Below are 27332 nucleotides of genomic sequence, written 5' to 3'. Positions count from 1 at the left end.
TAAACTACAGTGTGTATGCACTTGATTCTACAGAAAGACACCTGTTTAGCAGGTGTAGTGATTGTCTTGTTGTGTGTAACTACAGTACTTGACTCCATTAAAAAGGGGTAGGATAGGTATAATGGCTATGGTACAGTCTCCACCGTGTCACCTATACAGCACATAATGGGTGGGGGCCAGTGGCTATGGGTTGATTTGGGACTCTACAGAAAGACACCTGTTTAACAGGTGTAGTTGTAGTTGTCACCAGGAGGGGGCAGCATACCATACAGTCAGGAGATCCGCTTAGGAATCAATGGGAGATTCTTAATAGGTTTTTACTAAAGGGACAGTTGTACATTTACTGGGGGGGCTGGTCCAAAAATGTTTTTTTTTGTTTCTTCGGTGAGGTTTGTGTGATGTTTTTAATTAGGCACAGGGGATGGTAGTGTATGTTTCCGTGGTTTACATTCTTCATTTTGCAGGTGTTACTATTTACATTTCTTCCATATAGCAACATGTCCTCATCTCCCTGCTCCTGTCCTTAAAAGGTGTTTTGGTACTTCCCTAGCGCAGTCGCTTTTCTGCACGCAACTCTATCCTGCCCTCTAGTCATAGTGACAGTAGTGGTAGGTTTGTCTACATCTGCAATAGGCTAACTATACAGTCAACTCTATCCTGCCCTCTAGTCATAGTGACAGTAGTGGTAGGTTTGTCCACATCTGCAATAGGCTAACTATACAGTCAACTCTATCCTGCCCTCTAGTCATAGTGACAGTAGTGGTAGGTTTGTCCACATCTGCAATAGGCTAACTATACAGTCAACTCTATCCTGCCCTCTAGTCATAGTGACAGTAGTGGTAGGTTTGTCTACATCTGCAATAGGCTAACTATACAGTCAACTCTATCCTGCCCTCTAGTCATAGTGACAGTAGTGGTAGGTTTGTCTACATCTGCAATAGGCTAACTATACAGTCAACTCTATCCTGCCCTCTAGTCATAGTGACAGTAGTGGTAGGTTTGTCTACATCTGCAATAGGCTAACTATACAGTCAACTCTATCCTGCCCTCTAGTCATAGTGACAGTAGTGGTAGGTTTGTCTACATCTGCAATAGGCTAACTATACAGTCAACTCTATCCTGCCCTCTAGTCATAGTGACAGTAGTGGTAGGTTTGTCCACATCTGCAATAGGCTAACTATACAGTCAACTCTATCCTGCCCTCTAGTCATAGTGACAGTAGTGGTAGGTTTGTCTACATCTGCAATAGGCTAACTATACAGTCAACTCTATCCTGCCCTCTAGTCATAGTGACAGTAGTGGTAGGTTTGTCCACATCTGCAATAGGCTAACTATACAGTCAACTCTATCCTGCCCTCTAGTCATAGTGACAGTAGTGGTAGGTTTGTCTACATCTGCAATAGGCTAACTATACAGTCAACTCTATCCTGCCCTCTAGTCATAGTGACAGTAGTGGTAGGTTTGTCTACATCTGCAATAGGCTAACTATACAGTCAACTCTATCCTGCCCTCTAGTCATAGTGACAGTAGTGGTAGGTTTGTCCACATCTGCAATAGGCTAACTATACAGTCAACTCTATCCTGCCCTCTAGTCATAGTGACAGTAGTGGTAGGTTTGTCTACATCTGCAATATGCTAACTATACAGTCAACTCTATCCTGCCCTCTAGTCATAGTGACAGTAGTGGTAGGTTTGTCTACATCTGCAATAGGCTAACTATACAGTCAACTCTATCCTGCCCTCTAGTCATAGTGACAGTAGTGGTAGGTTTGTCTACATCTGCAATAGGCTAACTATACAGTCAACTCTATCCTGCCCTCTAGTCATAGTGACAGTAGTGGTAGGTTTGTCTACATCTGCAATAGGCTAACTATACAGTCAACTCTATCCTGCCCTCTAGTCATAGTGACAGTAGTGGTAGGTTTGTCTACATCTGCAATAGGCTAACTATACAGTCAACTCTATCCTGCCCTCTAGTCATAGTGACAGTAGTGGTAGGTTTGTCTACATCTGCAATAGGCTAATGAGCAGTCATACCATACATACAATCATTCACGTCGCACCAATCTTCTATATAAATATATCTATATAATCTTCTATATAAATATATCTATATAATCTTCTATATAAATATATCTATATAATCTTCTATATAAATATATCTATATAATCTTCTATTTAAATCAACATAGAGGAAGAGCTGATAGGCAGCAGAGAGGCCAGGTGCAGCAGAGAGGCCAGGTACTGAGGAGAGGCCAGGTGCAGCAGAGAGGCCAGGTGTAGAGGAGAGGCCAGGTACTGAGGAGAGGCCAGGTGCAGCAGAGAGGCCAGGTGTAGAGGAGAGGCCAGGTGCAGCAGAGAGGCCAGGTGTAGAGGAGAGGCCAGGTGCAGCAGAGAGGCCAGGTGCAGCAGAGAGGCCAGGTGCAGCAGAGAGGCCAGGTGCAGAGGAGAGGCCTGGTGCAGAGGAGAGGCCAGGTGTAGAGGAGAGGCCAGGTGTAGAGGAGAGGCCAGGTGTAGAGGAGAGGCCAGGTGCAGAGGAGAGGCCAGGTGCAGAGGAGAGGCCAGGTGCAGAGGAGAGGCCAGGTGCAGAGGAGAGGCCAGGTGCAGAGGAGAGGCCAGGTGTAGAGGAGAGACCAGGTGTAGAGGAGAGGCCAGGTGTACCAGGTGTAGAGGAGAGAGAGGAGAGGCCAGGTGCAGAGGAGAGGCCAGGTGTAGAGGAGAGGCCAGGTAGCCTAGAGGTGTTGGAGGCCCTAGGGTTAGCAGAGGAGAGGCCAGGTGCAGAGGAGAGGCCAGGTAAACGGCCAGTAACCAGCAGGTAGCCTAGTGGTTAGAGCGTTGGGCCAGTAACCAGCAGGTAGCCTAGTGGTTAGAGTGTTGGGCCAGTAACCAGCAGGTAGCCTAGTGGTTAGAGTGTAGAGGTGGCAGGGTAGCCTAGTGGTTAGAGTGTAGAGGCGGCAGGGTAGCCTAGTGGTTAGAGCGTTGGGCCAGTAACCAGCAGGTAGCCTAGTGGTTAGAGCGTTGGGCCAGTAACCAGCAGGTAGCCTAGTGGTTAGAGCGTTGGGCCAGTAACCAGCAGGTAGCCTAGTGGTTAGAGCGTTGGGCCAGTAACCAGCAGGTAGCCTAGTGGTTAGAGCGTTGGGCCAGTAACCAGCAGGTAGCCTAGTGGTTAGAGCGTTGGGCCAGTAACCAGCAGGTAGCCTAGTGGTTAGAGCGTTGGGCCAGTAACCAGCAGGTAGCCTAGTGGTTAGAGCGTTGGGCCAGTAACCAGCAGGTAGCCTAGTGGTTAGAGCGTTGGGCCAGTAACCAGCAGGTAGCCTAGTGGTTAGAGGGTGGGCCAGTAACCAGCAGGTAGCCTAGTGGTTAGAGCGTTGGGCCAGTAACCAGCAGGTAGCCTAGTGGTTAGAGCGTTGGGCCAGTAACCAGCAGGTAGCCTAGTGGTTAGAGCGTTGGGCCAGTAACCAGCAGGTAGCCTAGTGGTTAGAGTGTTGGGCCAGTAACCAGCAGGTAGCCTAGTGGTTAGAGCGTTGGGCCAGTAACCAGCAGGTAGCCTAGTGGTTAGAGCGTTGGGCCAGTATCCAGCAGGTAGCCTAGTGGTTAGAGCGTTGGGCCAGTAACCAGCAGGTAGCCTAGTGGTTAGAGCGTTGGGCCAGTAACCAGCAGGTAGCCTAGTGCTTCGAGCGTTGGGCCAGTAACCGAAAGGTTGCCCGATTGAATCCCCGAGCTGACTGTCGTTCTGCACCTGAACAAGGCGGTTAACTCACTGTTCTCTGGTAGGCCGTCATTGTCAAGAAGAATTTGTTCTTAACTGACTTGCCTTGCATAATGTCAAAGTGGAGTTATGTTTTTCGACATTTTTGCAAATGAATTAAAAGTCAATTGGTAGATGGGTCAAAAATTACAAAGAAAACATTGAATATCCCTTTGAGCATGGTGAAGTTATTAATTAGACCTTGGATGGTGTATCAATACACCCCAGTCACTACAAAGATACAGGCGTCCCTCCGAACTCAGTTGCCGGAGAGGAAGGAAACCGCTCAGGGATTTCACCATGAGGCCAATGGTGACTTTAAAATGGTTACAGAGTTTAATGGCTCTGATAGGAGAGAACTGAGGATGGGATCAACAACACAATATTAACCTAATTGACAGAGTGAAAAGAAGGAAGCCTGTACAGAATCCAAATAGTTCAAAACCTACATCCTGTTTGCAATAAGGCACTAAAGTACAACTGGAAAAAATGTGGAAAAAGAAATTAACTTTTATGTCCTGAATACAAAGCGTTATGTTTGGGGAAAATCCAACACAACACATCACTGAGTACCACTCTTCATATCTTCAAGCACGGCGTTGGCTGCGTCATGTTATGGGTATGCTTGTCATCGGCAAGGACTAGGGAGTTTTTTTAGGATAAAAATAAACGGAATAGAGCTAAGCACAGGCAAGATCCTAGAGGAAAACCTGGTTCAGTCTGCTTTCCACCAGGCACTGGGAGACAAATTCACCTTACAGCAGGACAATAACCTAAAACACAAGGCCACATCTACACTGGAGTTATTTACCAAGAAGATATTTAATATTCTTGAGTGGCCTAGTTAGTTTTGACTTAAATCGGCTTGAAAATCTACAGCAAGACTTGAAAATGGAAGTCTAGCAATGATCAACAGCATTGTACGATCCAGGTGTGCAAAGCTTACCCAGAAAGACTCACAGCTGTGAATTGTTGCCAGAAGGTGATTCTCTTAACACATATTGACTCAGGTGTGTGAATACTTTTGTAAATGATGTTTTTGAAAACAGGTTTTCACTTTGTCATTATGGGGTATTGTGTGTAGATGGATGAGACAAAAAAAATACATTTGATCCATTTTGAATTGAGTCTGTAACACAACAAAATGTTTCAATACTTTCTGAAGGCACTTTACTCCAGAAGTTATGTAGGAGTTGGACAGCTTTTCATTTTTTTCACTAATTTAAAATCGGCTGTACCAGCTACAAAACCCTGCATTGATTGTTCTTCTCAGGGCTCTGTCCCCCCTCCCCACACACACATGCCTCCCGTTACCACCCTACTCCCACTCAAACTGGCAGCCACAGTCACGATGCCTCTTCAGCCTGCCAAGAGATCTTGTTGTGGATCTTCACACACACACACACACAGACACACACAGACACACACACACACACACACACAACACACTCCCCATCCAACCTGACAGAGCTTGAGAGGAATTGGAGAAACTCCCCAAATATAGGTGTGCCAAGCGTGTAGCCTCATACCCAAGAAGATTCGAGGCTGTAAGACTTTAAATAGACTGTCTGAATAGTGTTTATCCTAATAGTCTTTCTGTCTGAATAGTGTCTGTCTGAAAGGAGTCTGTCTGAATGGAGTCTGAATAGTCTTTCTGAATAGAATCTGTCTGACTAGTATGTCTGAAATAGTGACGATCTGAATAGAGTCTGTCAGAATAATCTGTTTGAATAGTGTCTGTCTGAATAGTGTCTGTCTGAATAGTGTCTGTCTGAATAGAGGCGGTCTGAATAGTGTCTGTCTGAATAGTGTCTGTCTGAATAGAGTCTGTCTGAATAGAGTCTGTCTGAATAGAGTCTGTCTGAATAGAGTCTGTCTGAATAGAGTCTGTCTGAATAGAGTCTGTCTGAATAATCTGTTTGAATAATCTGTCTGAATAGTGTCTGTCTGAATAGAGTCTGTCTGAATAGAGTCTGTCTGAATAGTGTCTGTCTGAATAGTGTCTGTCTGAATAGAGTCTGTCTGAATAGAGTCTGTCTGAATAGAGTCTGTCTGAATAGTGTCTGTCTGAATAGTGTCTGTCTGAATAGAGTCTGTCTGAATAGAGTCTGTCTGAATAGAGTCTGTCTGAATAATCTGTCTGAATAGAGTCTGTCTGAATAATCTGTCTGAATAGAGTCTGTCTGAATAGTGTCTGTCTGAATAGTGTCTGTCTGAATAGAGTCTGTCTGAATAGAGTCTGTCTGAATAGTGTCTGTCTGAATAGAGTCTGTCTGAATAGAGTCTGTCTGAATAGTGTCTGTCTGAATAGTGTCTGTCTGAATAGTGTCTGTCTGAATAGTGTCTGTCTGAATAGTGTCTGTCTGAATAGTGTCTGTCTGAATAGTGTCTGTCTGAATAGTGTCTATCTGAATAGTCTGTCTGAATAGAGTCAGTCTGAATAGTGTCTGTCTGAATAGTGTCTGTCTGAATAGTGTCTGTCTGAATAGAGTCTGTCTGAATAGAGTCTGTCTGAATAGTGTCTGTCTGAATAGAGTCTGTCTGAATAGAGTCTGTCTGAATAGTGTCTGTCTGAATAGTGTCTGTCTGAATAGTGTCTGTCTGAATAGTGTCTGTCTGAATAGTGTCTGTCTGAATAGTGTCTGTCTGAATAGTGTCTATCTGAATAGTCAGTCTGAATAGAGTCAGTCTGAATAGTGTCTGTCTGAATAGTGTCTGTCTGAATAGTGTCTATCTGAATAGTCAGTCTGAATAGTGTCTGTCTGAATAGTGTCTGTCTGAATAGTGTCTGTCTGAATAGAGTCTGTCTGAATAGAGTCTGTCTGAATAGAGTCTGTCTGAATAGTGTCTGTCTGAATAGAGGCGGTCTGAATAGAGTCTGTCTGAATAGTGTCTGTCTGAATAGAGTCTGTCTGAATAGAGTCTGTCTGAATAGAGTCTGTCTGAATAGTGTCTGTCTGAATAGAGTCTGTCTGAATAGAGTCTGTCTGAATAGTGTCTGTCTGAATAGAGTCTGTCTGAATAGTGTCTGTCTGAATAGAGTCTGTCTGAATAGTGTCTGTCTGAATAGAGTCTGTCTGAATAGAGTCTGTCTGAATAGAGTCTGTCTGAATAGAGTCTGTCTGAATAGTGTCTGTCTGAATAGTGTCTGTCTGAATAGTGTCTGTCTGAATAGAGGCGGTCTGAATAGTGTCTGTCTGAATAGAGTCTGTCAAAATAGAGTTTTTCTGAATAGAATAGCCAGCGTATGTAGTGATTGGTTGAACGCCCAGCAAGATCTCTCACAGTCCAGCCAGCGTATGTAGTGATTGGTTGAACGCCCAGCAAGATCTCTCACAGTCCAGCCAGCGTATGTAGTGATTGGTTGAACGCCCAGCAAGATCTCTCACAGTCCAGCCAGCGTATGTAGTGATTGGTTGAACGCCCAGCAAGATCTCTCACAGTCCAGCCAGCGTATGTAGTGATTGGTTGAACGCCCAGCAAGATCACTCACAGGCCTTTCTACCACTGTGTTATCACTAGAACGCAGCTCATGCTAGGTGTTGATGCTAGGTTTTAACGCTAGGTGTTATGCTAGGTAGGTGTTAATGCTAGGTGTTATGCTAGGTGTTAACGCTAGGTAGGTGTTAATGCTAGGTGTTATGCTAGGTGTTAACGCTAGGTGTCATGCTAGGTGTTAACGCTAGGTAGGTGTTAACGCTAGGTGTTACCGCTAGGTTGGTGTTAATGCTAGGTGATATGCTAGGTGTTAACGCTAGGTTGTAACTCTAGGTTTTAACGCTAGGTTTTAACGCTAGGTGTTAACGCTAGGTTTTAACGCTAGGTAGATGTTAATGCTAGGTGTTAAAGCTAGGTTTTAACGCTAGGTGTTAACGCTAGGTTTTAACGCTAGGTAGGTGTTAACGCTAGGTTTTAACGCTAGGTAGGTGTTAACGCTAGGTTTTAATGCTAGGTGTTAACACTAGGTGTTAACGCTAGGTTTTAATGCTAGGTGTTAACACTAGGTGTTAACGCTAGGTTTTAACGCTAGGTAGGTGTTAACGCTAGGTTTTAATGCTAAGTGTTAACGCTAGGTTTTAACGCTAGGTAGGTGTTAATGCTAGGTTTTAACGCTAAGTGTTAACGCTAGGTTTTAACGCTAGGTAGGTGTTAACGCTAGGTTTTAACGCTAGGTAGGTGTTAACGCTAGGTTTTAATGCTAGGTGTTAACACTAGGTGTTAACGCTAGGTTTTAATGCTAGGTGTTAACACTAGGTGTTAACGCTAGGTTTTAATGCTAGGTGTTAACACTAGGTGTTAACGCTAGGTTTTAATGCTAGGTGTTAACACTAGGTGTTAACGCTAGGTTTTAATGCTAGGTGTTAACACTAGGTGTTAACGCTAGGTTTTAATGCTAGGTGTTAACACTAGGTGTGAGCTAATCCTAACATCGGTAAGATAGAACAGATGTGAAGAAGGAGGGACAGACAGAAAGAAAGAGAGAGAGAGAAAATGTGATCGAGAAGAAGACAGAAATAGAGAAAAGGTGACAGATGTGGCTAGGGGGTGATGTTTGCAGCTCCCTGAGGTGTGTGTGTGTGTGTGTGTGTGTGTGTGTGTGTGTGTGTGTGTGTGTGTGTGTGTGTGTGTGTGTGTGTGTGTGTGTGTGTGTGTGTGTGTGTGTGTGTGTGTGTGTGTGTGTGTGTGTGTGTGTGTGTGTGTGTGTGTGTGTGTGAGAGAGTGAGAGACAGAGAGAGAGAAGGAGAAATAAACGACGGAAGAAGAAGGAACAGCACGTCAGAAATCAGCTCAATGTAATCGAAAAATCCATAGACTCTAACCACTAACCACTTCTGGGAAAATTGGAAAACACCAAACAAACAACACGACTAAGAGTTATCAATCCAAAACGGAGAAGTATTGGTAAACCACTTCTCCTAACTTGTTGGCTCTATAACAAAGAACAAACAGCAAAAAACATATACATGATCAAATACAAATCTTAGAATCAACTATTAAATACTACCAGAACCCACAGGATTCTCCAATTACATTGAATGAACTAATGGACAAAATATAGACCCACCAACCCCAAAAGGCCTGTGGTGTTGATGGTATTCTCAATGAAATGATCAAATATACAGATCACAAATTCCAACTGGCTTTCCTTAAACTCTGGCTTTCCTTAAACCCTTAATCTTCCTCAATATTTGGACCCAAGGAGTGATCACCCCAGTAGCTAACTAACGTTAGATAACTAGCTAACACACCGGTACATATTGCTGTAATGTTATGAGGTTCATAAGGACAGCGTAGCTAACAAATTGTCAGCCAACATAACGTGTAACGTAACTTATTTAAAAAGTCATTACTTTTTTTTTTACCCCTTTTTTTTACCCCTTTTCCTCCCCAATTTTGTGGTGTCCAATTGTTTAGTAGCTTGTCTCATCATTACAACTCCCGTACGGGCTCCCGTGCATGCATCCTCCGATACACAACCCAAGCCGCACTGCTTCTTAACACAGCGCCATCCAACCCGGAAGCCAGCCGCACCAATGTGTCGGAGGAAACACCATACACCTGGCAACCTTGGTTAGCGCGCACTGTGCCCGGCCCGCCACAGGAGTCGCTGGTGCGCGACGAGACAAGCATTTCCCTACCGACCAAACCCTCCCTAACCCGGACCACGTCCAATTGTACGTCGCCCCACGGACCTCCCGGTCGCGGCCGGTTACGACAGAGCCTGGGCGCGAACCCAGAGTCTCTGATGGCACAGCTGGCGCTGCAATACAGCGCCCATAATCACTGCGCCACCCGGGAGGCCGAAAAGTCATTACTTAATTACATTGCTCAACATTTTCTTAACATTAGTCATAATTAGTTAAAGCAACAAACTTCTGTCCGCTCTCGTCAAGACTACGGCTGCATATTTTCCACCATTTCTTCAAATCTGAAAACCTCGTGAAACCACGCCCATTTTCTGAAGAATTGCATTGTGGGCCCTGGAAGCACAGAAATAGTGTCCACTGCGTGTATACTTCGTATTTTGGCGAATTTAGTACGACATCCGGGAACTTTTGGCCTACTAACTACATCATACTATGACCAATGAGCATACTATATACTCCATTCAGTTGAATATTCAGTTGAATTCAGTTGGTATGAATATTCAGTTGAATTCAGTTAGTATGAATATTCAGTTGAATTTAGTTAGTATGAATATTCAGTTGAATTCAGTTAGTATGAATATTCAGTTGAATTTAGTTAATATGAATATTCAGTTGAATTCAGTTGGTATGAATATTCAGTTGAATTCAGTTAGTATGAATATTCAGTTGAATTCAGTTAGTATGAATATTCAGTTGAATTTAGTTAGTATGAATATTCAGTTGAATTCAGTTGGTATGAATATTCAGTTGAATTCAGTTAGTATGAATATTCAGTTGAATTCAGTTAGTATGAATATTCAGTTGAATTCAGTTGGTATGAATATTCAGTTGAATTCAGTTAGTATGAATATTCAGTTGAATTCAGTTAGTATGAATATTCAGTTGAATTTAGTTAGTATGAATATTCAGTTGAATCCAGTTGGTATGAATATTCAGTTGAATTCAGTTAGTATGAATATTCAGTTGAATTTAGTTAGTATGAATATTCAGTTGAATTTAGTTAGTATGAATATTCAGTTGAATTCAGTTGGTATGAATATTCAGTTGAATTCAGTTAGTATGAATATTCAGTTGAATTCAGTTAGTATGAATATTCAGTTGAATTTAGTTAATATGAATATTCAGTTGAATTCAGTTGGTATGAATATTCTGTTGAATTCAGTTAGTATGAATATTCAGTTGAATTCAGTTAGTATGAATATTCAGTTGAATTCAGTTGGTATGAATATTCAGTTGAATTCAGTTATAATATTCAGTTGAATTTAAAGTATGAATATTCAGTTGAATTCAGTTAGTATGAATATTCAGTTGAATTTAGTTAGTATGAATATTCAGTTGAATTCAGTTAGTATGAATATTCAGTTGAATTCAGTTAGTATGAATATTCAGTTGAATTTAGTTCGTATGAATATTCAGTTGAATTCAGTTGGTATGAATATTCAGTTAGTATGAATATTCAGTTGAATTCAGTTAGTATGAATATTCAGTTGAATTCAGTTGGTATGAATATTCAGTTGAATTCAGTTAGTATGAATATTCAGTTGAATTCAGTTAGTATGAATATTCAGTTGAATTCAGTTAGTATGAATATTCAGTTGAATTTAGTTAGTATGAATATTCAGTTGAATTCAGTTGGTATGAATATTCAGTTAGTATGAATAGTCAGTTGAATTTAGTTAGTATGAATATTCAGTTGAATTCAGTTAGTATGAATATTCAGTTGAATTCAGTTGGTATGAATATTCAGTTGAATTCAGTTAGTATGAATATTCAGTTGAATTCAGTTAGTATGAATATTCAGTTGAATTCAGTTGGTATGAATATTCAGTTGAATTCAGTTAGTATGAATATTCAGTTGAATTTAGTTAGTATGAATATTCAGTTGAATTCAGTTAGTATGAATATTCAGTTGAATTCAGTTAGTATGAATAGTCAAACACAGCTTTGGTCTTTTATAAAGCCACCGGCGAATAATCTTTCATTTTGGAAAATTAATTGGAGCCCTACATTGCTGAAGATTTAGAGCGTCTCTTTCTCTCTTCTTCCCTACATCTCCTCTCGCTTCTAACATCTTTCTCTTTCTCTTCCTCTCTCTCTGCTCTCTCTCTCTCTCTCTGTCTCTCTTTCGCTCTCATTCTCTCACTTCTATATTTCGCTCTTATCTAAATTCAATTCTAAGGGCTTTATCTTTCTCTTTCTCTCTCTCTAGCGATGAGTCCCGAGGATGGGTGAAGGGAAGGAGAGGGGAGGATTGGTTAAGGAGGGTGGAGAGGAGAGGAAGAGGGAGGGGAGGAGAGGGGAGGATGGGTTAGGGGGAGGAGAGGGGAGGATTGGCTAGGACAGACAAGCCCCATACTATTGTGGAGGACTGGCTAGGACAGACAAGCCCCATACTATTGTGGAGGACTGGCTAGGACAGACAAGCCCCATACTATTGTGGAGGACTGGCTAGGACAGACAAGCCCCATACTATTGTAGAGAACTGGCTAGGACAGGCAAGCCCCATACTATTGTAGAGGACTGGCTAGGACAGGCAAGCCCCATACTATTGTAGAGGACTGGCTAGGACAGACAAGCCCCATACTATTGTGGAGGACTGGCTAGGACAGACAAGCCCCATACTATTGTGGAGGACTGGCTAGGACAGACAAGCCCCATACTATTGTGGAGGACTGGCTAGGACAGACAAGCCCCATACTATTGTAGAGGACTGGCTAAGACAGACAAGCCCCATACTATTGTGGAGGACTGGCTAGGACAGACAAGCCCCATACTATTGTAGAGGACTGGCTAGGACAGGCAAGCCCCATACTATTGTAGAGGACTGGCTAGGACAGACAAGCCCCATACTATTGTGGAGGACTGGCTAGGACAGACAAGCCCCATACTATTGTAGAGGACTGGCTAGGACAGGCAAGCCCCATACTATTGTAGAGGACTGGCTAGGACAGACAAGCCCCATACTATTGTGGAGGACTGGCTAGGACAGACAAGCCCCATACTATTGTGGAGGACTGGCTAGGACAGACAAGCCCCATACTATTGTAGAGGACTGGCTAAGACAGACAAGCCCCATACTATTGTGGAGGACTGGCTAGGACAGACAAGCCCCATACTATTGTAGAGGACTGGCTAGGACAGGCAAGCCCCATACTATTGTGCAGGACTGGCTAGGACAGGCAAGCCCCATACTATCGTAGAGGACTGGCTAGGACAGGCAAGCCCCATACTATTGTAGAGGACTGGCTAGGACAGGCAAGCCCCATACTATCGTAGAGGACTGGCTAGGACAGACAAGCCCCATACTATCGTAGAGGGCTGGCTAGGACAGACAAGCCCCATACTATTGTAGAGGACTGGCTAGGACAGGCAAGCCCCATACTATCGTAGAGGACTGGCTAGGACAGACAAGCCCCATACAATTGTAGAGGACTGGCTAGGACAGACAAGCCCCATACTATTGTAGAGGACTGGCTAGGACAGACAAGCCCCATACTATTGTAAAGGACTGGCTAGGACAGGCAAGCCCCATACTATAGTAGAGGACTGGCTAGGACAGGCAAGCCCCATACTATCGTAGAGGACTGGCTAGGACAGACAAGCCCCATACTATTGTAAAGGACTGGCTAGGACAGGCAAGCCCCATACTATTGTGGAGGACTGGCTAGGACAGACAAGCCCCATACTATTGTAGAGGACTGGCTAGGACAGACAAACCCCATACTATTGTAAAGGACAGGCTAGGACAGGCAAGCCCCATACTATTGTGGAGGACTGGCTAGGACAGGCAAGCCCCATACTATTGTAGAGGACTGGCTAGGACAGACAAGCCCCATACTATCGTGGAGGACTGGCTAGGACAGGCAAGCCCCATACTATCGTAGAGGACTGGCTAGGACAGACAAGACCAATACTATTGTGGAGGACTGGCTAGGACAGGCAAGCCCCATACTATCGTAGAGGACTGGCTAGGACAGACAAGACCCATACTATTGTGGAGCACTGGCTAGGACAGGCAAGCCCCATACTATCGTGGAGGACTGGCTAGGACAGGCAAGCCCCATACTATTGTAGAGGACTGGCTAGGACAGACAAGCCCCATACTATTGTAGAGGACTGGCTAGGACAGACAAGCCCCATACTATTGTAGAGGACTGGCTAGGACAGACAAACCCCATACTATTGTGGAGGACTGGCTAGGACAGACAAGCCCCATACTATTGTAGAGGACTGGCAGGACAGGCAAGCCCCATACTACTATATTGTAGAGGACTGGCTAGGACAGACAAGCCCCATACTATTGTAGAGGAGGACTGGCTAGGACAGACAAGCCCCATACTATTGTAGAGGACTGGCTAGGACAGGCAAGCCCCATACTATTGTAGAGGACTGGCTAGGACAGGCAAGCCCCATACTATTGTAGAGGACTGGCTAGGACAGGCAAGCCCCATACTATTGTAGAGGACTGGCTAGGACAGACAAGCCCCATACTATTGTAGAGGACTGGCTAGGACAGACAAGCCCCATACTATTGTAGAGGACTGGCTAGGACAGGCAAGCCCCATACTATTGTAGAGGACTGGCTAGGACAGACAAGCCCCATACTATTGTAGAGGACTGGCTAGGACAGACAAGCCCCATACTATTGTAGAGGACTGGCTAGGACAGACAAGCCCCATACTATTGTAGCAAGACAAACCCCATACTATTGTGGAGGACTGGCTAGGACAGACAAGCCCCATACTATTGTAGAGGACTGGCTAGGACAGGCAAGCCCCATACTATTGTAGAGGACTGGCTAGGACAGGCAAGCCCCATACTATTGTAGAGGACTGGCTAGGACAGACAAGCCCCATACTATTGTAGAGGACTGGCTAGGACAGACAAGCCCCATACTATTGTAGAGGACCCAAGCCCCATACTATTGTAGAGGACTGGCTAGGACAGGCAAGCCCCATACTATTGTAGAGGACTGGCTAGGACAGGCAAGCCCCATACTATCGTAGAGGACTGGCTAGGACAGACAAGCCCCATACTATTGTAGAGGACTGGCTGGACAGACAAGCCCCATACTATTGTAGAGGACTGGCTAGGACAGACAAGCCCCATACTATTGTAAAGGACTGGCTAGGACAGGCAAGCCCCATACTATAGTAGAGGACTGGCTAGGACAGGCAAGCCCCATACTATCGTAGAGGACTGGCTAGGACAGACAAGCCCCATACTATTGTAAAGGACTGGCTAGGACAGGCAAGCCCCATACTATTGTGGAGGACTGGCTAGGACAGACAAGCCCCATACTATTGTAGAGGACTGGCTAGGACAGACAAACCCCATACTATTGTAAAGGACAGGCTAGGACAGGCAAGCCCCATACTATTGTGGAGGACTGGCTAGGACAGGCAAGCCCCATACTATTGTAGAGGACTGGCTAGGACAGACAAGCCCCATACTATCGTGGAGGACTGGCTAGGACAGGCAAGCCCCATACTATCGTAGAGGACTGGCTAGGACAGACAAGACCAATACTATTGTGGAGGACTGGCTAGGACAGGCAAGCCCCATACTATCGTAGAGGACTGGCTAGGACAGACAAGACCCATACTATTGTGGAGCACTGGCTAGGACAGGCAAGCCCCATACTATCGTGGAGGACTGGACAGGCAAGCCCCATACTATTGGAGGACTGGCTAGGACAGACAAGCCCCATACTATTGTAGAGGACTGGCTAGGACAGACAAGCCCCATACTATTGTAGAGGACTGGCTAGGACAGGCAAGCCCCATACTATTGTAGAGGACTGGCTAGGACAGACAAGCCCCATACTATTGTAGAGGACTGGCTAGGACAGACAAGCCCCATACTATTGTAGAGGACTGGCTAGGACAGACAAACCCCATACTATTGTGGAAGACTGGCTAGGACAGACAAGCCCCATACTATTGTAGAGGACTGGCTAGGACAGGCAAGCCCCATACTATTGTAGAGGACTGGCTAGGACAGGCAAGCCCCATACTATTGTAGAGGACTGGCTAGGACAGACAAGCCCCATACTATTGTAGAGGACTGGCTAGGACAGACAAGCCCCATACTATTGTAGAGGACTGGCTAGGACAGGCAAGCCCCATACTATTGTAGAGGACTGGCTAGGACAGGCAAGCCCCATACTATTGTAGAGGACTGGCTAGGACAGGCAAGCCCCATACTATTGTAGAGGACTGGCTAGGACAGACAAGCCCCATACTATTGTAGAGGACTGGCTAGGACAGACAAGCCCCATACTATTGTAGAGGACTGGCTAGGACAGGCAAGCCCCATACTATTGTAGAGGACTGGCTAGGACAGGCAAGCCCCATACTATTGTAGAGGACTGGCTAGGACAGGCAAGCCCCATACTATTGTAGAGGACTGGCTAGGACAGGCAAGCCCCATACTATTGTAGAGGACTGGCTAGGACAGGCAAGCCCCATACTATTGTAGAGGACTGGCTAGGACAGACAAGCCCCATACTATTGTAGAGGACTGGCTAGGACAGACAAGCCCCATACTATTGTAGAGGACTGGCTAGGACAGACAAGCCCCATACTATTGTAGAGGACTGGCTAGGACAGACAAGCCCCATACTATTGTAGAGGACTGGCTAGGACAGACAAGCCCCATACTATTGTGGAGGACTGGCTAGGACAGACAAGCCTGTTTCATGACACATCAGTAACATGGCAGGAGATGTTTTGAAACAATTACTGCTTCACAAACAAGCCAGTGAATTATATATATTACAGCTGGATGAGTCAACAGCTCCTGGTGGTATATGTCCGTTACATTTACGGGGGGTCAATGAAGGAAGACATCCTCTTCTGCAAACCACTGAAAACCAGGACAACATGAGAGGATATTTTTAAAGTACTGGACAGCTTTGTGACATCAAATGGACTTTGGTGGTCAGGATGTGTTGGTATCTGTACTGATGGTGCAAAAGCCATGACAGTGAGACATAGTGGAGTGGTAACGCGCCTGCAAGCAGTTGCTCCCGACGCCATTTGGGTCACTGCAGCATCCACCTAGAGGCTCTTGGATAGACTGCAGCATCCACCTGGAGGCTCTTGGGTCCACTGCAACATCCACCGAGAGGCTCTTGGGTACACTGCAGCATCCACCGAGAGGCTCTTGGGTACACTACAGCATCCACCTAGAGGCTCTTGGGTACACTGCAGTATCCACCGAGAGGCTCTTGGGTACACTGCAGTATCCACCGAGAGGCTCTTGGGTACACTGCAGCATCCACCGAGAGGCTCTTGGGTACACTGCAGCATCCACCGAGAGGCTCTTGGGTACACTACAGCATCCACCTAGAGGCTCTTGGGTACACTGCAGTATCCACCGAGAGGCTCTTGGGTACACTGCAGTATCCACCGAGAGGCTCTTGGGTACACTGCAGCATCCACCTAGAGGCTCTTGGGTACACTGCAGCATCCACCTAGAGGCTCTTGGGTACACTGCAGTATCCACCGAGAGGCTCTTGGGTAGACTGCAGCATCCACCGAGAGGCTCTTGGGTACACTGCAGCATCCACCTAGAGGCTCTTGGGTACACTGCAGCATCCACCGAGAGGCTCTTGGGTACACTACAGCATCCACCGAGAGGCTCTTGGGTACACTGCAGTATCCACCGAGAGGCTCTTGGGTACACTGCAGCATCCACCGAGAGGCTCTTGGGTACACTACAGCATCCACCGAGAGGCTCTTGGGTACACTGCAGTATCCACCGAGAGGCTCTTGGGTACACTGCAGCATCCACCGAGAGGCTCTTGGGTACACTGCAGCATCCACCGAGAGGCTCTTGGGTACACTGCAGCATCCACCTAGAGGCTCTTGGGTACACTGCAGCATCCACCTAGAGGCTCTTGGGTACACTGCAGCATCCACCTAGAGGCTCTTGGGTACACTGCAGCATCCACCGAGAGGCTCTTGGGTACACTGCAGCATCCACCTAGAGGCTCTTGGGTACACTGCAGCATCCACCTAGAGGCTCTTGGGTACACTGCAGCATCCACCTAGAGGCTCTTGGGTACACTGCAGCATCCACCTAGAGGCTCTTGGGTACACTGCAGCATCCACCTAGAGGCTCTTGGGTACACTGCAGCATCCACCGAGAGGCTCTTGGGTACACTGCAGCATCCACCTAGAGGCTCTTGGGTACACTGCAGCATCCACCTAGAGGCTCTTGGGTACACTGCAGCATCCACCTAGAGGCTCTTGGGTACACTGCAGCATCCACCTAGAGGCTCTTGGGTACACTGCAGCATCCACCGAGAGGCTCTTGGGTACACTACAGCATCCACCTAGAGGCTCTTGGGTACACTGCAGCATCCACCTAGAGGCTCTTGGGTACACTACAGCATCCACCTAGAGGCTCTTGGGTACACTGCAGCATCCACCTAGAGGCTCTTGGGTACACTACAGCATCCACCGAGAGGCTCTTGGGTACACTGCAGCATCCACCTAGAGGCTCTTGGGTACACTGCAGCATCCACCTAGAGGCTCTTGGGTACACTGCAGCATCCACCTAGAGGCTCTTGGGTACACTACAGCATCCACCGAGAGGCTCTTGGGTACACTGCAGCATCCACCTAGAGGCTCTTGGGTACACTGCAGCATCCACCTAGAGGCTCTTGGGTACACTGCAGTATCCACCGAGAGGCTCTTGGGTACACTGCAGTATCCACCGAGAGGCTCTTGGGTACACTGCAGTATCCACCGAGAGGCTCTTGGGTACACTGCAGCATCCACCTAGAGGCTCTTGGGTACACTGCAGCATCCACCGAGAGGCTCTTGGGTACACTACAGCATCCACCTAGAGGCTCTTGGGTACACTGCAGCATCCACCGAGAGGCTCTTGGGTACACTGCAGCATCCACCTAGAGGCTCTTGGGTACACTGCAGCATCCACCTAGAGGCTCTTGGGTACACTGCAGCATCCACCTAGAGGCTCTTGGGTACACTGCAGCATCCACCTAGAGGCTCTTGGGTACACTGCAGCATCCACCGAGAGGCTATTGGGTACACTGCAGCATCCACCTAGAGGCTCTTGGGTACACTGCAGCATCCACCTAGAGGCTCTTGGGTAAACTGCAGCATCCACCTAGAGGCTCTTGGGTACACTGCAGCATCCACCTAGAGGCTCTTGGGTACACTACAGCATCCACCGAGAGGCTCTTGGGTACACTGCAGCATCCACCTAGAGGCTCTTGGGTACACTGCAGCATCCACCGAGAGGCTCTTGGGTACACTGCAGCATCCACCTAGAGGCTCTTGGGTACACTGTAGCATCCACCTAGAGGCTCTTGGGTAAACTGCAGCATCCACCTAGAGGCTCTTGGGTACACTGCAGCATCCACCTAGAGGCTCTTGGGTAGACTGCAGCATCCACCGAGAGGCTCTTGGGTACACTGCAGCATCCACCGAGAGGCTCTTGGGTACACTGCAGCATCCACCGAGAGGCTCTTGGGTACACTGCAGTATCCACCTAGAGGCTCTTGGGTACACTGCAGCATCCACCGAGAGGCTCTTGGGTACACTGCAGTATCCACCTAGAGGCTCTTGGGTAGACTGCAGCATCCACCGAGAGGCTCTTGGGTACACTGCAGCATCCACCGAGAGGCTCTTGGGTACACTGCAGTATCCACCTAGAGGCTCTTGGGTACACTGCAGCATCCACCTAGAGGCTCTTGGGTACACTGCAGTATCCACCTAGAGGCTCTTGGGTACACTGCAGCATCCACCTAGAGGCTCTTGGGTAGACTGCAGCATCCACCGAGAGGCTCTTGGGTACACTGCAGCATCCACCTAGAGGCTCTTGGGTACACTGCAGCATCCACCTAGAGGCTCTTGGGTAGACTGCAGCATCCACCGAGAGGCTCTTGGGTAGACTGCAGCATCCACCTAGAGGCTCTTGGGTACACTGCAGCATCCACCGAGAGGCTCTTGGGTACACTGCAGCATCCACCGAGAGGCTCTTGGGTACACTGCAGCATCCACCGAGAGGCTCTTGGGTACACTGCAGCATCCACCGAGAGGCTCTTGGGTACACTGCAGCATCCACCGAGAGGCTCTTGGGTACACTGCAGCATCCACCGAGAGGCTCTTGGGTACACTACAGCATCCACCTAGAGGCTCTTGGGTAGACTGCAGCATCCACCGAGAGGCTCTTGGGTACACTGCAGCATCCACCGAGAGGCTCTTGGGTACACTGCAGCATCCACCGAGAGGCTCTTGGGTACACTGCAGCATCCACCGAGAGGCTCTTGGGTACACTGCAGCATCCACCTAGAGGCTCTTGGGTACACTGCAGCATCCACCTAGAGGCTCTTGGGTACACTGCAGCATCCACCTAGAGGCTCTTGGGTACACTGCAGCTATATGACTAAACAACATGTCATTTGTTTGTAAACAGCACAGCACTCACACCAGCAATCTAGAATAGAATCTACATATTCTGTTTCTACGTTCACAGCTGTCTGACTGCAATAAGCCATTAGGAGATGAGATGAGACAGGAGGAGTGTGTGTGTGTGTGGGCATGTGTTCTGCCCCCCCTTACACCCCACCCCCCAGTGGCCATGTGGATCAGCCTAATGGTCTGTTCATGGGCTATCAAACAGCCTCCCTCCCTGCCTGTCTCAGCCCCTCCATGCCTCTCTCCCTGCCTCTCTCCCTTTCTGTTTCAGCCCCTCCATGCCTCTCTCACTGCCTGTCTCCCTTCCTGTCTCAGTCCTTCCCTGCCTGTCTCAGTCCCTCCCTGCCTGTACTATGAGAGGGAGGCCTGTCTTCTTGCCTGTCTCAGTCCCTCCCTGCCTGTCTTCTTGCCTGTCTCAGTCCTTCCCTGCCTGTCTCAGTCCCTCCCTGCCTGTCTCAGTTCCTCCCTGCCTGTCTCAGTTCCTCCCTGCCTGTCTCCGTCCCTCCCTGCCTGTCTTCTTGCCTGTCTCAGTCCCTCCCTGCCTGTCTAAGTTCCTCCCTGCCTGTCTCCCTTCCTGTCTCCCTGCCTGTCTCAGTTCCTCCCTGCCTGTCTCCCTGCTTGTCTTCGTCCCTCCCTGCCTGTCTCAGTCCCTCCCTGCCTGTCTCCGTCCCTCCCTTCCTGTCTCCCTGCCTGTCTCAGTTCCTCCCTGCCTGTCTCAGTTCCTCCCTGCCTGTCTCCATCCCTCCCTGCCTGTCTCCCCTGCCTGTCTCAGTTCCTCCCTGCCTGTTTCAGTCCCTCCCTGCCTGTCTCCCTCCCTCCCTGCCTGTCTCAGTCCCTCCCTACCTGCCTCCGTCCCTCCCTGCCTGTTTCAGTCCCTCCCTTCCTGTCTCCCTGCCTGTCTCAGTCCCTCCCTGCCTGTCTCCCTGCCTGTCTCAGTCCCTCCCTGCCTGTCTCCCTTCCTGTCTCAGTCCCTCCCTGCCTGTCTAATTTCCTGTCTCAGTCCCTCCCTGCCTGTCTCAGTTCCTCCCTGCCTGTCTCAGTTCCTCCCTGCCTGTCTCCCTGCCTCAGTCCTTCCCTGCCTGTCTCAGTTCCTCTCTGCCTGTCTCTCTGCCTGTCTCCCTGCCTGTTGCGTACAAGAGCTTCATCATTTATATTGTTGCTGTGTATACACTCCTACTACAAATCTGCTTGGGAGAAATAGTTTTGTGAACACATACTTACAGACAGACATACTTACGGACACACAATACACACGCCTTCCGTTATCGTTTTGTACAGACACTTACGGACAGACAGGGCACACATCTGGGGCTTTGCCACCTAGCCCCTTATCGCTCTTTTTGTCTCTGTCTGTGTGTGTTGTCTCTACAGTAAGTACTATGAGAGGGAGGCTCTGATGCGTGTGTGTGTGTGTTGTCTCTACAGTAAGTGCTATGAGAGGGAGGCTCTGATGCGTGTGTGTGTGTGTTGTCTCTACAGTAAGTACTATGAGAGGGAGGCTCTGATGCGTGTGTGTGTGTGTGTGTCTCTACAGTAAGTACTATGAGAGGGAGGCTCTGATGCGTGTGTGTGTGTGTTGTCTCTACAGTAAGTAATATGAGAGGGAGGCTCTGATGCGTGTGTGTGTGTGTTGTCTCTACAGTAAGTACTATGAGAGGGAGGCTCTGATGCGTGTGTGTGTGTGTTGTCTCTACAGTAAGTGCTATGAGAGGGAGGCTCTGATGCGTGTGTGTGTGTGTTGTCTCTACAGTAAGTACTATGAGAGGGAGGCTCTGATGTGTGTGTGTGTTGTCTCTACAGTAAGTACTATGAGAGGGAGGCTCTGATGCGTGTGTGTGTGTGTGTTGTCTCTACAGTAAGTACTATGAGAGGGAGGCTCTGATGTGTGTGTGTTGTCTCTACAGTAAGTACTATGAGAGGGAGGCTCTGATGTGTGTGTGTTGTCTCTACAGTAAGTACTATGAGAGGGAGGCTCTGATGTGTGTGTGTTGTCTCTACAGTAAGTACTATGAGAGGGAGGCTCTGATGTGTGTGTGTGTGTGTTGTCTCTACAGTAAGTACTATGAGAGGGAGGCGCTGATGTGTGTGTGTTGTCTCTACAGTAAGTACTATGAGAGGGAGGCTCTGATGTGTGTGTGTGTGTGTTGTCTCTACAGTAAGTACTATGAGAGGGAGGCTCTGATGTGTGTGTGTGTGTGTGTGTTGTCTCTACAGTAAGTACTATGAGAGGGAGGCTCTGATGTGTGTGTGTGTTGTCTCTACAGTAAGTGCTATGAGAGGGAGGCTCTGATGTGTGTGTGTGTTGTCTCTACAGTAAGTACTATGAGAGGGAGGCTCTGATGTGTGTGTGTGTTGTCTCTACAGTAAGTACTATGAGAGGGAGGCTCTGATGCGTGTGTGTGTGTGTTGTCTCTACAGTAAGTACTATGAGAGGGAGGCTCTGATGTGTGTGTGTGTTGTCTCTACAGTAAGTACTATGAGAGGGAGGCTCTGATGCGTGTGTGTGTGTGTTGTCTCTACAGTAAGTACTATGAGAGGGAGGCTCTGATGTGTGTGTTGTCTCTACAGTAAGTACTATGAGAGGGAGGCTCACCATGCTACACTGTCTCTACACTGGTTCTACCATGCTACACTGTCTCTGCACTGTGGTTCTACCATGCTACACTGTGTGGTTCTACCATGCTACACTGTCTCTGCACTGTGGTTCTACCATGCTACACTGTCTCTTCACTGTGGTTCTACCATGCTACACTGTCTCTGCACTGTGGTTCTACCATGCTACACTCTCTGCACTGTGGTTCTACCATGCTACACTGTCTCTGCACTGTGGTTCTACCATGCTACACTGTCTCTGCACTGTGGTTCTACCATGCTACACTGTGTGGTTCTACCATGCTACACTGTCTCTTCACTGTGGTTCTACCATGCTACACTGTCTCTGCACTGTGGTTCTACCATGCTACACTGTCTCTGCACTGTGGTTCTACCATGCTACACTGTCTCTGCACTGTGGTTCTACCATGCTACACTGTCTCTGCACTGTGGTTCTACCATGCTACACTGTGTGGTTCTACCATGCTACACTGTCTCTTCACTGTGGTTCGACCATGCTACACTGTCTCTGCACTGTGGTTCTACCATGCTACACTGTCTCTGCACTGTGGTTCTACCATGCTACACTGTCTCTTCACTGTGGTTCGACCATGCTACACTGTCTCTGCACTGTGGTTCTACCATGCTACACTGTGTGGTTCTACCATGCTACACTGTCTCTACACTGGTTCTACCATGCTACACTGTCTCTGCACTGTGGTTCTACCATGCTACACTGTCTCTTCACTGTGGTTCGACCATGCTACACTGTCTCTGCACTGTGGTTCTACCATGCTACACTGTCTCTGCACTGTGGTTCTACCATGCTACACTGTCTCTTCACTGTGGTTCTACCATGCTACACTGTCTCTACACTGGTTCTACCATGCTACACTGTCTCTGCACTGTGGTTCTACCATGCTACACTGTCTCTACACTGGTTCTACCATGCTACACTGTCTCTGCACTGTGGTTCTACCATGCTACACTGTCTCTACACTGGTTCTACCATGCTACACTGTCTCTGCACTGTGGTTCTACCATGCTACACTGTCTCTTCACTGTGGTTCGACCATGCTACACTGTCTCTGCACTGTGGTTCTACCATGCTACACTGTCTCTGCACTGTGGTTCTACCATGCTACACTGTCTCTGCACTGTGGTTCTACCATGCTACACTGTCTCTTCACTGTGGTTCTACCATGCTACACTGTCTCTGCACTGTGGTTCTACCATGCTACACTGTCTCTTCACTGTGGTTCTACCATGCTACACTGTCTCTGCACTGTGGTTCTACCATGCTACACTGTGTGGTTTTACCATGCTACACTGTCTCTTCACTGTGTGGTTCTACCATGCTACACTGTCTCTTCACTGTGTGGTTCTACCATGCTACACTGTCTCTTCACTGTGGTTCTACCATGCTACACTGTCTCTGCACTGTGGTTCTACCATGCTACACTGTGTGGTTCTACCATGCTACACTGTCTCTTCACTGTGTGGTTCTACCCTGCTACACTGTCTCTTCACTGTGTGGTTCTACCCTGCTACACTGTCTCTGCACTGTGGTTCTACCATGCTACACTGTCTCTTCACTGTGTGGTTCTACCATGCTACACTGTCTCTTCACTGTGGTTCTACCATGCTACACTGTCTCTGCACTGTGGTTCTACCATGCTACACTGTGTGGTTCTACCATGCTACACTGTCTCTTCACTGTGTGGTTCTACCATGCTACACTGTGTGGTTCTACCATGCTACACTGTGTCTTCACTGTGTGGTTCTACCATGCTACACTGTCTCTTCACTGTGTGGTTCTACCATGCTACACTGTGTGGTTCTACCATGCTACACTGTGTGGTTCTACCATGCTACACTGTGTGGTTCTACCATGCTACACTGTGTCTTCACTGTGTGGTTCTACCATGCTACACTGTCTCTTCACTGTGTGGTTCTACCATGCTACACTGTGTGGTTCTACCATGCTACACTGTGTGGTTCTACCATGCTACACTGTGTGGTTCTACCATGCTACACTGTGTGGTTCTACCATGCTACACTGTGTGGTTCTACCCTGCTACACTGTGTGGTTCTACCATGCTACACTGTCAGTGAAGGCGTGGAAACAAGGAAGGAAAACTGGAAAACCTGAGATGTATTAACTACATAATGTCTATACATCAATATTACATCACTGATTTCACATATTTCTCCTGTAGATTGGAGGTAGTGCTATGAGGTAAAAAAAAAAGTTCAAAGGTCAATCAGTACCTGATGACCTCTGCCTGCTGTGTGAGCTGCTCCTGGACCTTCCGGCACACCTCTCCGGCCGTGGCGTTGACCTTGCCGATCTTGGTGAAAAGGGCGCCGATCTTGTCGCTACGCAGGAAGCCCGCCGCTCGCCGTTTCAACAGGTGGCTCAGACACGCCTCGATGGTGCCTGGAGGAGAGAAGGAGAGAGCATCGTAGAAGACCCCAAACAAAGAAAAACCTTATACAGAATTAGTGATCATAGCCTGGCAAGTGAAACCGGATGCCATCAACAACAAAAAATTGCCAGAGAGGACAGACTCTGTCATCACTGTGTGTCAGGAAGCCAGAGAGGACAGACTCTGTCATCACTGTGGGTCAGGAAGCCAGAGAGGACAGACTCTGTCATCACTGTGGGTCAGGAAGCCAGAGAGGACAGACTCTGTCATCACTGTGTGTCAGGAAGCCAGAGAGAACAGACTGTCATCACTGTGTGTCAGGAAGCCAGAGAGGACAGACTCTGTCATCACTGTGTGTCAGGAAGCCAGAGAGGACAGACTGTCATCACTGTGTGTCGGGAAGCCAGAGAGGACAGACTGTCATCACTGTGTGTCAGGAAGCCAGAGAGGACAGACTGTCATCACTGTGTGTCAGGAAGCCAGAGAGGACAGACTCTGTCATCACTGTGTGTCAGGAAGCCAGAGAGGACAGACTCTGTCATCACTGTGTGTCAGGAAGCCAGAGAGGACAGACTGTCATCACTATGTGTCAGGAAGCCAGAGAGGACAGACTCTGTCATCACTATGTGTCAGGAAGCCAGAGAGGACAGACTCTGTCATCACTGTGTGTCAGGAAGCCAGAGAGGACAGACTCTGTCATCACTGTGGGTCAGGAATCCAGAGAGGACAGACTCTGTCATCACTATGTGTCAGGAAGCCAGAGAGGACAGACTGTCATCACTGTGGGTCAGGAAGCCAGAGAGGACAGACTCTGTCATCACTGTGGGTCAGGAAGCCAGAGAGGACAGACTCTGTCATCACTATGTGTCAGGAAGCCAGAGAGGACAGACTCTGTCATCACTATGTGTCAGGAAGCCAGAGAGGACAGACTGCCATCACTGTGGGTCAGGAAGCCAGAGAGGACAGACTCTGTCATCACTGTGTGTCAGGAAGCCAGAGAGGACAGACTCTGTCATCACTATGTGTCAGGAAGCCAGAGAGGGCAGACTGTCATCACTGTGTGTCAGGAAGCCAGAGAGGACAGACTCTGTCATCACTGTGGGTCAGGAAGCCAGAGAGGACAGACTCTGTCATCACTGTGTGTCAGGAAGCCAGAGAGGACAGACTCTGTCATCACTATGTGTCAGGAAGCCAGAGAGGACAGACTGTCATCACTGTGGGTCAGGAAGCCAGAGAGGACAGACTCTGTCATCACTATGTGTCAGGAAGCCAGAGAGGACAGACTCTATCATCACTATGTGTCAGGAGACATGGAAAGTGTAAAACACTATTCAGAAATATATAGAAAGAGGGGAGCAAGACAGAGAGGGAGGAGAGTTAGAGAAAGAGACAGAGAGGGAGGAGAGTTAGAGAAAGAGACCGAGAGGGAGGAGAGTTAGAGAAAGAGACAGAGAGGGAGGAGAGTTAGAGAAAGAGACAGAGAGGGAGGAGAGTTAGAGAAAGAGAGCGAATGCTATTTGGCCATAAACAGAGAGTACACAGTAGCAGAATACATGACCACTGTGACTGACCCTAAATTAAGGAAAGCTTTGACTATGTACAGACTCAGTGAGCATAGACCTGCTATTGAGAAAGGCCGCCGTAGACAGACCTGGCTCTCAAGAGAAGACAGGCTATGTGCTCGCTGCCCACAAAATGAGGTGGAAACTGAGCTGCACTTCCTAACCTCCTGCCAAATGTATGAGCATATTAGAGACACACATTTCCCTCAGATTACACAGACCCACAAAAAAAATTGAAAACAAATACAGTTTTGATAAACTCCCATATCTACTGGGTGAAATTCCACAGTGTGCCATCACAGCAACAAGATTTGTGACCTGTTGCCGCGAGAAAAGGGCAACCAGTGAAGAACAAACACCATTGTAAATACAACCCATATTTATGTTCATTTATTTTCTCTTTGAACTTTAACTATTTTTACACCATTACAACATTGTATACTGTATATATAAATATGACATTTTAATTGTCTTTATTATCTTGGAATTTCTGTGAGTGTAATGTTTACTGTTCATTTTTATTGTTTATTTCACTAAGTGTTTATTATCTATTTCACTTGCTTTGGCAATGTAAACATATGTTTCCCATGTCAATTAAGTCATTAAATTGAAATTGAGACAGAGAGAGTGAGTGAGAGAGAGACAGAGAAAGAGAGAGAGACACAGAGGGAGAGAGACAGAGAGAGGAGACAAAGAAAGACAGAGAGAGAGAGAAAGGGAAAGAGAGACAGAGAAAGAGTGAGACAAAGAGAGACAGAAACAGATAGAGAGAGTGACAGAGAGACAGAGACAGACAGAGAGAGAAAGAGAGACAGAGAAACAGAGACAAAGAGAGACAGAGAGAGAAACAAAGAGAGACAGAGAGAGAAACAAAGAGAGACAGAGAAACAGAGACAAAG

General features: G+C 47.5%; 1 protein-coding gene and 1 long non-coding RNA gene across 7 annotated transcripts in view; one reads left to right on the top strand and one right to left on the bottom strand.

Moving 5' to 3' along the window:
• Positions 1-27332, bottom strand: part of LOC118379318 (small G protein signaling modulator 2-like) — a 144215-nt gene that overhangs the window by 82319 nt on the left and 34564 nt on the right. Inside the window, 1 exon segment of the mRNA XM_052485219.1 lies at positions 24714-24882. Coding sequence (XP_052341179.1) covers positions 24714-24882 — 169 coding nt within the window.
• On the top strand, positions 186-1818 carry LOC127913367 (uncharacterized). Of its 6 annotated transcripts, XR_008085474.1 has the most exons (4): positions 186-766; positions 921-1305; positions 1383-1536; positions 1691-1818. It is a non-coding gene; the product is annotated as an uncharacterized LOC127913367 (long non-coding RNA). The 6 variants fall into 6 exon arrangements; XR_008085483.1 differs by lacking the exon at positions 1691-1818 and having other exon boundaries at positions 186-689; positions 844-1305; positions 1383-1624; XR_008085486.1 differs by lacking the exon at positions 1691-1818 and having other exon boundaries at positions 1075-1305; positions 1383-1624.

The sequence above is a fragment of the Oncorhynchus keta genome, chromosome 1 (assembly GCF_023373465.1).
Source record: "Oncorhynchus keta strain PuntledgeMale-10-30-2019 chromosome 1, Oket_V2, whole genome shotgun sequence".
NCBI classification, from domain to species: domain Eukaryota; kingdom Metazoa; phylum Chordata; class Actinopteri; order Salmoniformes; family Salmonidae; genus Oncorhynchus; species Oncorhynchus keta.
Note: the sequence above shows the minus strand (reverse complement) of the source record. Positions and strands in the feature narration are given on the sequence as shown.